The sequence below is a fragment of the Jatropha curcas genome, chromosome 1 (genome assembly GCF_041381405.1).
Source record: "Jatropha curcas cultivar XTBG-Jc1 chromosome 1, XTBG_Jcur_1.0, whole genome shotgun sequence".
Taxonomy (NCBI): domain Eukaryota; kingdom Viridiplantae; phylum Streptophyta; class Magnoliopsida; order Malpighiales; family Euphorbiaceae; genus Jatropha; species Jatropha curcas.
The window spans coordinates 10,240,257-10,251,304 of record NC_143151.1 but is presented as its reverse complement, the minus strand read 5'-3'; the positions used below and the strand labels follow the sequence as shown (position 1 = coordinate 10,251,304).

Genomic DNA, 11,048 nt, shown 5'->3' with positions numbered 1-11,048 from the left:
TGGATCAAATCAAGTAAATACGATGTGTGTGTGTATATATACACTGTATCGTTAAATACTGTAAAATCAATTATATACAAAATAGATATATGTACATCAATTAATACATTAGATCAAACCAAGTAAATACGATATATACATATATATTATATCGTATCAAACCAAATAGAATCGAGAGTCTTACCTTACCTCTACAATAGTTACTGATTGTATAAAAAATTGATAGAAATATTCTCAATAATAAAAAAACAGATCAAAAACAGAAATCAACAGACTTTATGAATAAAAAACGAAACCATAAAATAACACTAATAATGGGAAGAATGACAGCAAAAGGAGATACTAACATATTAAAACACTAAGGACTGAAAAAAGAAGAAAGAACCATTAATGGACTGGACATGACACGGGAGTCACAAATTGAAAGCCCAAATAAATGCAAATCTGAAAGGAAGGCCTAACTCACCATCCCTCCAATTTGACGGTTTTGTCGTTCGCATATTTCTGTTTAATGTCGTCTGGAAACGGCAATCTAATACAACATCGTTTCTATTATGTTTTTTCCCAAATGGCGGGAAACACCTCCTGAATAAAACCCGCAGAGCCCTAAAATTGCCATTGAAATTGTTGCAGGACAGATCTAGAGGGAGAGAAATGGAGTCGGAGAATGTGGAAAAAGTAGTATCGGAGGCGGAGGAGTTGCCGAAGGCTATTGTGCGCCGGATAGTGAAGGATAAGCTCTCCCAATGCTCCCCCGACGGCGACCTCATTGTCCACAAAGACGCTCTCGTCGCTTTCTCCGAAAGTGCGAGAATCTTCATCCACTATCTTTCCGCCACGTAAAGAAGAAATTTCTTTGTTCTTTTTAATTATTATATTCCTCCTTTCGCTTCCAATTTTAGGGTTTTTAATCCGATCTACTCGAAATTAATTTCTTTGTGCTTGGTTTGTTTAATGATGCGAAGGGCTAACGATATATGCAAGGAATCGAGGAGGCAAACCATCAACGCAGACGATGTGTTAAAGGCGCTTGAAGAAATTGAATTTCCCGAGTTTGTTGAGCCTCTCAAAGCCTCCCTTAAAGGCAAGTGAATTTTGTTTTTCTGTTGATAACTGAATTTCAATTTATCAGGGTTCTTAATCACTGCGGAATTAGATTCCAGTTCCACTATTAGTAGACATTTTTTTTTAAAATTTTATGAACAAAAGCCAAGTCTTTTCCTGCAAGTGTATGAATGAAACTTGGATAAGGACATATTTGTTATTCCACTTTTTGGGATTCTTGGCCTGCAGCAACTTCAGTGATGCTTTGACATTATGAGATATTTATCTTGCATAAGTCACTGGCGTATTATTTCATGCATATGAGCATTTTAACAGACACAATGATTTGTAAGTCTGAGATGGAGATTATTTGTTTTCGGAAGATTCAGTTAGTTTTAAATTGGGGAAGTGAAATAAGTATGATTCAGGCACACTGGCATATTTTAAGTTATGTGTTCTCGTTAGGTTTTACATGAGGCATTTTGATTATATGTTCATTGTTTGATCTTATTTCTCCTATTCTACCGGTCTACCTTTCTCATGTTGTCTTCAGATAATCTTTAAGATATTTTCATTCTTTCAATTAAGGACAAAATTTGAATTAGAGGATTCAATAGCCATATTAATATGCCCTTTTTTCCCCTTTTCTGAACTCAAGATTTATCTTTACTGGTTAACCAACATGAATTGTATTATCCATATAGTTAACTGTTTAGATGGTTTATTGTGTTGTTAGTTTATATGATGTGACATGTGATCTTGGAATTTTATACAAAAAAATTACTGAATGCCAATATAAGCTGTAATCTGTACCAAGGTAGAATTCATGGATTTTTGGTTTCTTTTCAGAGTTTAAGCGAAAGAATGCTGAGAAAAAGGCAGTAGCGTCTGAGAATGGGAAAAAGGCAGGAGCATCAGAGACTCAAGAAGTAAAAAAGAAGAGGAAAGTAGAAGAAGAGCCGTCACAGAAACGTGCCAGCAAACAGAAAAAAGGGGAGTGAGATAACAAACACGATTAACTGCCTTACTAGAGGGACAATTAGGACTGAATATCTCAAATTTCTATTGTAAAGTAGATTGCCTGAAAGTTAGCTGTGTGCCACAATGTTATCTGTAGAATTGGACGCCTGGCACAGGTTAGTTTTATGAATCTAAAAACCGTGTTGTTAATTTGATGCTTGTCACAATTAGCAATTTTTTCAGTGATTTTTTCCTTTCGAACATGATGTTATTATTACACGTCCTGTAAAACCGGCACCATGAAACATTATAAATTTATTACTGTGGAATTTTGCTCTCTGGCTTACCCAGTTGATGCTGCCAAGTGTCAAATACTGTAAAAGCATCTGTGAAGGGTGCAAATAGAATTTTTATTGTAGAATATTATTTCTGGTGTGTTCCCCAAACTGTTATACGATTGTCATTGTGAATTTCCATCTGCTTTTTCGTAGGTGAGAATAGAATATGAACCAGGTTCTTCAACCGTGTGAAAATTGAAAATAAAGGCCTGTAACTCGTACGTTCTTGACAAGTGCTCCTTGTATTGTAATTAAAAGGCCACATGTTGATGAAAAGCAGCATACCAGTAAAGCCAGCAAGTAAGAGCAAGAAAATGGGATTTCCACTGCTGCTGCTTCTGATGATGATTCTTGTATACACAAGCAATTCTGCATACAGTAGCGATCTTGAAATCCTCCTTGAAAGGTCCGGACGGGTTGGGGCTTGAGAACTGGAAGCCTTTAACAGAATCATTTTCTGCTCACTGCTCCTTCTCTGGAGTTGCATGTGATAAAGACTCACGAGTGGTGACTCAATATTTCATCTCGCTATCTCGATGGTTTAATTCCTCCTGATATTGAGCTATTGAAGAGGCTAGAGAACCTCGTCTTAGCTGCTGACAATCTTACCGGAAGACTGCCTGTGGAGATGGCCAATCTGACTTCTCTAAAGATCCTCAACATCTCCAATAATCTGTTTACAGGCCATTTCCCAGGAGAGATCACTGTTGGGATGACTAAGCTAGAGGTCCTTGACATCTAGAACAACGTCTCCGGTCCATTGCCAACTGAGCTTACTATCCTCAAGAATCTGAAGCATCTTCATCTGGTGGCAACTATTTTTCCGGGAAGATGCCAGAATCATACTCAGACATTCAGAGCTTGGAGTATTTTGCTTTAAATGGTAATGGACTTACTGGGAAGATACCAGCAAGTTTGGCTTGTCTCCAGAACCTGAAATATATGTACCTCGGCCACTATAATGCATATGAAGGAGGTATTCCATCGGAGTTTGGATCGTTGAGTTTGCTTCAAGTTCTCGATATCGCAAGTTGTAACGTCACTGGTGAGATTCCTGCAAGTTTAGGCCATCTAGGGCATCTACATTACTTGTATCTTCAAGTTTATTCCCTCTGTGGGACTATTCCACATGAACTTTCTAGTCTAACGGGCTTGAAGATTATCGATCTCTCACTCAATGAACTTACTGGAGATTTTCCTTGGAGCTTCTTCTCTAGGTTAAACATCACATTCATAAATTTGTTTTTGAACAGTTTATTTGGTCCAATACCTTCATCTATCTCTGATTTGCCAAATCTTGAGGTGCTTCATCTATGTGGAAACAACTTCACCTCTGAACTCCCAAAGAATCTTGGCCAGAATCAGAAGATTAAAGATCTTGACGTTTCTTTCAATCACCTGCCCGGAAACATTCCTCGTAATTTGTGCAAAGGTGGGTAATTACCGGAGATTATTCCCATGAAAATTTTCTGTGGGGCCAATTCCTAATGAACCAATTACTACTGTCTAGAAATGGAATTACGGGAAGAATTTCTCCAGCCATTAGTAAATTGCAGAATTTGAAAATCCTATTGCCGGACAGGAACAGACTTTATGGTGAAATTCCTGCACAAGTATTTCATCTCAAGCTCCCCTCAGGAATAAATATTAGCCGTAACAATCTCAGTGGTGCAATTCCAGCTTCCATTTCAAACTGCACTTCAATAACATTGATTGATTTTAGCGGAAATGGCCTAACTGGTGAGATTCCAAGTGGAATTTCCGCACTCAAGAATCTTGGAACCTTCGATGTTTCTCAAAACCACCTTTCTGGCCAATTACCAATTGAAACTCAATATATGTCAAGCCTAACAAAGCTTGATGTATCAAATAATAATCTATCGGGAAAAATTCCAGCAAGTGAGCAGCTTCTGGTATTCGACGACAGCTCATTTTCAGGAAACCCTAAGCTCTGCCCTGCACGCAACATTTCTTGCCAGTATTTGCCACTCATCTCAATCTTCAAGCCATGGTCACAGTAAGGTCTTACATGCTACCTTGAGGCCATGTCCTGTAATTAGAAATTTGAGAAAATGGAATAGATTTTTTTTCTCTTTTTTTCCTGTGGATAAAAACAATAAAACAGATTTTCTAGTGTATATATGTGGTAAACTTCCTTTATTTCACTTCTGTTACTATTACATGGGTAGTTATATACTTGTGTTTACATGTCTTGGTTCTATTCAATTCTAAGATAGCTAGTTATGGATAAATCTCTCTAATAAGCAAACATCTAGAAAACAAATCCTTTTCTTGTCTTGGCACAACAATCCTCGTGTACCACTTGTAGCTTGTGTTATCCACAAATACAAGAATAGTACTTCTGGAAAGCTCTTTGGTGAAATCAACAACCCATGCAGGTCCTTGTCACAATGTATCCACAAATACAAGAATAGTACTTCTGGAAAGTAAGCTCTCTGGTGAAATCAACAACCCATGCAGGTCCTTGTCACAATATATGCAGAAGCAGCGTTAAGTACGTGACAGAAATAGAAGGAGAGGATGGGGGGTTCATCTTGCTCCAGATCTCCCCCAACCCAACCCCCCCCCCCCCCCCTCTTCCCTTTTCTCATTTGGTTCAAAACCAAGGACCTACCCCACTACTTTAACTGAAAGAGGTTTACCTCTGGGGTCTAGATAAAAACATATCTCGGAAAACAAAAGCATGGATTGCATAAGTACCATAAAGATAATAAAAGGCCTTTAACATTAGCAACTGTAAAATATCGAATGAACACAAATATGAGGAACTAAGAGCCGAATACCATTTATAATTACAAGTAAGCAAACATAAATAAAATGCTCCTTGTCATTCAAATATAATGTTATGCATCATATTTAGAACACATTACAGACAAGGGAATGCAGACACATCCCTCTATGAACAAAAGCATAAAATAGAATAAATTAATACGGGCGATACCTATGCCCATTGGAGCCATCATTGCTTTGTCTACCCCTACCAGAACTGACACCGCTTTTGTTCGGACCTCCACTGCCATTCCTGTTATTATTTCTCTGGTGTGAAGGTGTGATGTGTGGTTGTCCAGGCTGCTGCCTACAAGGAAAAAAATAAATGGACTGAGCTCTAAATCCTCAAGCACTTAAACCAAGTCTCTCATTTTAAGTTGCAACAAACAAGGTTATTCTCTTGCTTAATTCACTATTGCAGGAGTATTCACAATTTCAAGTTCAAAGAATCCAGTATGGACCCATAGTGCAAATATTCTATTAGGCAATACAAGTTGTTGAGACCTACAGGTCCAGCACAATTAGAACTATGATTCTTTATTTCACCACTGGCCAGAGTTCTAGCTAGGTCATTAAAAACACAATAATGGTGAACCACCAAACCGAGTGATAACTACAAATTTTCACTATCTTACAGTTAGAATCAGGTTCCATTTCCTAGATAATGACGCCACTGGGTTACTCAATACATATATGCATGCCAAAATCGACTGTAATGCTGGTGATGATGATCCTGCTTTTTATTCTTTTTCTATGATTCTTTCTTTCTTTCCCCTTAAGTGATCCTGTGCGCATACATTCATTACCTCCCCAACCCCAACCCTTTCTCTCTCATGTTATAGTGTGTGTTTTTATGTGGAAACTGATACATGACTAGCCAGGCAGTCGCTTGAAATGACATCAGGATTAGGAAGATCCTAGCTACCCCCTTGACTCTAAAATTAAAAATGTAAAACATGCCAGTCAAAGATGTCTAGTTGAGCTTACAGGACATATCCGATCCGTCCATCAGGTAGAAGCATTGGCATCATTGCCATGCCAGCAGGAGTTGGTCCCCTTCCATATATCAATGGCTGCCAAAAATTATAAATATCTCAATATCATCTGAAAGTTGGAATTTACATAACTAGAAGAGTAATGAACACAAATAAATGTTTCTAAATGACAAATAACAGTTATCCTAGCATCCTAGAGATTTTAGGGAAGCCTACACGATAATATAGTTTCAATAGTCCTTTTTATGTATTGTGCATTGATCAGAAGGTAGATAATAAGATAAGGCAACTTCTAGAACGAACAATAAAACAGGGATGGGAGAATGAACAAGTTAAGCACCTAAAATCTGTCAACAAAAACCAACAGAAAAGGCAATATCAAGGGCCCACAGGTAAAACTGGGAGCGGATAAGATTTGAAATCTAGAATTCAATGCTTACAAAACTAGCCTATTACAATGATTTATAACTTCCAGCACAGATACAGACACGAGTATAGAGATAAGCAAAGCATAGCCCCTCACCTGTGCAAAGCCTCCTGCACCAACAGCAGCAAAGCCACCTCCTACCAAACCATAACCAACCCCAGGTGGGTAACTTGGAAGCAGACCTGAATGCTGTAAATTTGACACTCCAACAGGTTTCTGGTCTGCTTGAGGTTTTGCAAGAGAACATTCTAAAACTTGACCTAAATTTCAGAAAGTAAATAAAACCAGCATAAACAACTATTTTTTACTTATTCAGTGAGTAAATGCATTTAAGATGATAATTCATGAATTGCATTTAAGATGATAATTCGTGAATCAGTAATCACCATCTAGTTCGTATTTTTCAGTATTCTTCAATGCTTTCATAGCATTAGACCTCTCTGCAAAATGAACAAAACCAATTCTATTCTTCTCCTGTCCAGGCTTTGCAGGTGGCAACACCACTTTTGTAATTTTTCCATGGTGTTCAAATAGCTTCTTCAACTGATCCTGGGTTACATTCTTTGGTAAATTCTTCACATATATTGCTTTCACCTGTAGAAGGACAAGCTGAAGTCATCAGATAATGAAATTTAAAGTTCAAACAGTAAGATCTCTCTTTCATAAAACGATAAGATGGATTCACTCCGATCAAATTCATTTTTATCGAATAAAGAAATCACAAGCAGGGGACAATAATCATTTGATCAATGGAACTGGAGTTGGATCCCACAATCTCGGCATAACCTTGCTATTCGCCCTGTTTCTCTATGGACTCACTGCCAGCAGTCCTTAATCATAATCACTGTTTGATAACAATCTGCTAAAAGTGTTGTTATTTCTCTTGTTGCATGATAACAAGAATTCTTAGAAGACCTCTGCCCACTTAAAACACTATGCTTTTAGCATTTTCATTCCCCATTGCATGATAACAAGAAGGCATCCGAGGTCATATTTCCATCTAAAACAAAAAATGATAATTTTATCCTTTATTATAAACAAAGCACTGGTAGAAAATGAAGGTGAAATCAAGTGATAAAAGCCGGAACTTTTTTTCCAATACCAACACAAACACAAGGGCTGCTGCTTAATGTTGTTATAGAAATCTTGAGCTTACAGCCACTAAGATGCAGGTTAAAGTTTTGGGACCAGTCACTCCTTGCAAGTATACCGGACACCAAGACTGTCCCAAATTCTTTCCCAAGACTCCACTTCACTATCTAACTAATCATGGCTTTTTCTTTAGTACCTGTGAATTAGCAGAAGAATCAGAATTTCTAGAATCCGCCCAGCTGATAGTAGGAGCATTATCCCCAAGCCTAAATTTCGGGTTCATCATCTTTTGCCTTGAATAATCAGCACAGGCATTATTATAGTAGTCGATAAAAGCAAAGCCCCTGTTATTGCTTGTCTTCATATCCTGTACCCAAATATCACACAGAAAATGAGTACAAGACAGTTTCCCCCATAGCACAAAGAATTGGTAATGACAAACCCGCCAGCAGTATAAAATCCAAGCAGACTCATAACAGGGGGGGGGGGGGGGCGGTTGGGGGGGAATAGACAGATATCTGAAAAGAGACAAACAAACCTTCACCAATTGCACAGCAGTTACTCCAGGGCCAACCTCCATCACAACCTTCGTCAGATCTTCTTCTTTCCAGCTTCTAGGAACATTACCGAGGAACAAGCGATTCTTTGCTTGGGATGTTGAACATTTAATTTTTTTACCCTGGTAGAGGAAAAGAAACTACTTTATGGCATTCAACAATAGGAGCAGCATAATTACAGATTTTTAGCATAGGGATAAAACTAACAAGAAAAAACAAAGTAAGCAGGATTCAAGTTTCAGAAAAAGTTTTGGTCACGCATCAAGGATAGACCTACTCTTCAAGTAACATTGTCATGCAATATCATTCATTAGGTCATTTGGAGTAAAGGTAGAATAGATATGGCTCAGAAGAAGGCTGTGCACCTTAAAATCAGTATTATTCAACTCATCAATTGCTTTAGAAGCCAAGTCAACACTCCTATAGGTCACAAATGCAAAGCCCTTGTTTTCATTTGAGTCTTTGCCCTTCATTATTCGTACCTGTTATCATGAAAGAGATGCTTGCATTATTTACCTTTACAAAAATATGAAAGAACAAGATCCATTAAGAATAAGATCTAGAAATAGCAGTAGACTTACCTCAGTAACTTCTCCAACAGACTCACAAAAACCCCTCAAATCCTCCTCAGAAGAATCATGAGGAATGCCACCAATATATACTTCAGCACCATGAGGAGGACGGGCAAGAAGCTCATCATGTTTTCTCCTCTCATGCTCATCTTCAACTCTAGTGCCATCACCTATAATGCTCTTCTGGGCATTGGATCCATCGTTCTTATTAGAATTGCCCTCCTCTTCCTCCTCTTCTTCCTCCACCTCCACTATTTCCTCCTCCTCTTCTATTTCTTCCACTTCCTCTACTTCTTCATACTCAACCTCTTCATCCATCACCTCCTCAGGATCATCTTCATCTAGATCAACCTTCTCGTCAGACTCAAGTGAGTTTTCAGGTTCAACTGGTTGAGCCACTGCTGATGCATTTCCCTTTGCCCTTGGCATCTTATGTATTTAAGTAAACAAGCTTGCAGGGGAACTGTGAAGAAGGCACAGAGGCCAGAAGAATTCATGGGAAAAAGTACACATATATTGAAAGGAGGAACAAAATCAAAGGCCAAAAGGAGTTGCAGAATATGAATAGAACCCATGTGATGAGATAAGTCTCGAGGTGGTTGTAATGTGAAAATTTTCTAAGGAATAATGATAACATTAGCAGCAGTACTAACAGAGATAGGCAAAAAGAGATTTCTGAATGACAATTATGAGGCTTATGATGGTGGTTCAAAAATATCAAGAAAAGAACTTCTTGAAATTAGAACAAGACCTCTGTCCAAAAAAAGGAAGGCAAGTTTAAGCATTAACCAGCTTCATTCCATCGTGCACATTTAACCACATAACAAAAATGAGAAAAGGAAGGAAGCAGCATCTAAGAATTAATAAATTAATTTAAAGATGACTGATGATAGAACAAATTAAGGAAAAACTCATAATGTTTCAAGTTAATTTCAGGTGACTTATCAAGTTATGTTTTAAAAAAGAAAGAAAAGGAGTCTCTACAATTCTTTTATGGGTCATTTTGATATTAAAGAAAAAAAAAAAAAAAGGGTCTCGTTCAAGAGAAAGGGGAAGCAAGCCCTAATAGATTCAATCTCACATAAACAACAAGATTTCCACACTAAACATGCCAATCTGTGCACCTACATGCAACAAATTGACATATTAAGCCTGAGACAGGGACTGAAATTGCAGGTATACTTTACAAATCAAGTACACTTTATTCTAGCTATGCTCAGTCAAAAGAATATAAAAGTTTCAACGAATCACTAGGAAAAGATCGTAGAATAGAAGTTGCCATTTTTGTTATTATAAGCAATAAAAGTCTATTAACAACACTTCCAGAAGTAGCCAATTACGTAAGAAAACTCAATGTATAACAACAATCCCAGTTCGCAATCAAACATTTAGAAAAGCCACTTGACGTATACTGGACAAAGAACCATACTTGTCATAAGTTTTGCCACTGGCAATTTGAATATGCTCGTTTCTCAATTAGCTATTTAAAAAAGTCAATTAATTTGAAGTAGTAACCTTCAATTATTTTCTAGATTTCATACCTCAAAAAAAAAAAAAAAAAAAAAAAAACTGACTAGCTAAACTTCGAAAAATTTCCACTCTCTTCCTATTTCCCTCTTCAAATTAAGGAAATACTGCTCTAAATCAGCAAAATCAACAAAAACAGAAAAATCTAAGTGCAAAGGCAACTGCATTTCAATCAAACCTAGAAGAATAAAGGAAAGAGATGCAATGTCTGTTTCGTGTTTGCAGAAACGAACAAAGCAGCACTTAAAAAAAATCCACAAGACATGAAAGAGAGAGAGAGTAGTACCGGATGAAAGCGAAGCGCGACGATTGGTAGAAAGGTAAGGAAGCGAAAATGAGAGCAAAACTTTGAAGAAGCTACGATTGGGAAATTTATTTCTGTTTATAAAATAATGGGGGAGAAAGGAAGGAACCCTAGGCAACAACGAACGGTGTGTTTCAGGATCAAAACGGGAATGGGCAATGCATGTTACTATATGATAATATAATATATTTGATTTGTTTAATATTAATTATTGGATACATAATTATTATCTAGTCCTTGTAGTTTGCTAAAATTTACAAATTAGGATCTCTATTTCTAAAACAATTAAATAAACTCTTTGTTTTATTATTGTTCAATTAAATAGTTGGTTTATTGACTTCTTCGTTAAATTATGATTAACTAAATTATGACTAATCCATAATTATACAAGTGGGAACATAGGAAAACGCTCTTACCAAATTAATTAATTTGACAAAAAATA

The 11,048-nt window shown here is 37.1% G+C and overlaps 2 protein-coding genes and 1 pseudogene across 4 annotated transcripts; 2 read left to right on the top strand and 1 right to left on the bottom strand.

Moving 5' to 3' along the window:
• Positions 1-538: 538 nt before the first annotated feature.
• NF-YB11 (nuclear factor Y, subunit B11) lies at positions 539-2,333 on the top strand. Its single transcript, XM_089720093.1, has 3 exons — positions 539-839; positions 966-1,084; positions 1,894-2,333. The coding sequence occupies exons 1-3, from the start codon at positions 655-657 to the stop codon at positions 2,043-2,045; spliced, it is 456 nt and encodes a 151-aa protein (XP_089576219.1). The 5' UTR covers positions 539-654; the 3' UTR covers positions 2,046-2,333.
• LOC149498975 (uncharacterized) lies at positions 2,042-4,522 on the top strand (annotated as a pseudogene). The gene is made up of 2 exons (XR_016320393.1): positions 2,042-2,180; positions 2,496-4,522. The product of XR_016320393.1 is annotated as an uncharacterized LOC149498975 (transcript).
• A 650-nt stretch (positions 4,523-5,172) lies between these two features.
• Positions 5,173-10,765, bottom strand: LOC105637417 (heterogeneous nuclear ribonucleoprotein Q). 2 transcript variants are annotated; one of them, XM_012220871.4, is made up of 9 exons: positions 10,589-10,765; positions 8,785-9,528; positions 8,569-8,685; positions 8,185-8,325; positions 7,843-8,013; positions 6,941-7,148; positions 6,651-6,814; positions 6,120-6,205; positions 5,173-5,439 (listed from the first exon to the last, which is right to left on the bottom strand). In XM_012220871.4, exons 2-9 carry the CDS (start codon positions 9,202-9,204, stop codon positions 5,289-5,291), a joined length of 1,458 nt encoding a protein of 485 aa, XP_012076261.1. In that variant the 5' UTR covers positions 9,205-9,528; positions 10,589-10,765; the 3' UTR covers positions 5,173-5,288. The 2 variants fall into 2 exon arrangements, with proteins under 2 accessions (XP_012076261.1, XP_012076259.1); XM_012220869.4 differs by having other exon boundaries at positions 8,785-9,238.
• Positions 10,766-11,048: the final 283 nt, after the last annotated feature.

Coding starts and splice junctions, on each gene's coding strand:
- NF-YB11 (XM_089720093.1), top strand. CDS start 655: ATGGAGTCGGAGAATGTGGAAAAAGTAGTATCGGAGGCGGAGGAGTTG. Junction 840..965: donor ATCCACTATCTTTCCGCCAC/GTAAAGAAGAAA, acceptor AATGATGCGAAG/GGCTAACGATATATGCAAGG. Junction 1,085..1,893: donor TCTCAAAGCCTCCCTTAAAG/GCAAGTGAATTT, acceptor GTTTCTTTTCAG/AGTTTAAGCGAAAGAATGCT.
- LOC105637417 (XM_012220871.4), bottom strand. CDS start 9,204: ATGCCAAGGGCAAAGGGAAATGCATCAGCAGTGGCTCAACCAGTTGAA. Junction 8,686..8,784: donor CTGTTGGAGAAGTTACTGAG/GTAAGTCTACTG, acceptor TCATGATAACAG/GTACGAATAATGAAGGGCAA. Junction 8,326..8,568: donor TGAATAATACTGATTTTAAG/GTGCACAGCCTT, acceptor TTCCTCTACCAG/GGTAAAAAAATTAAATGTTC.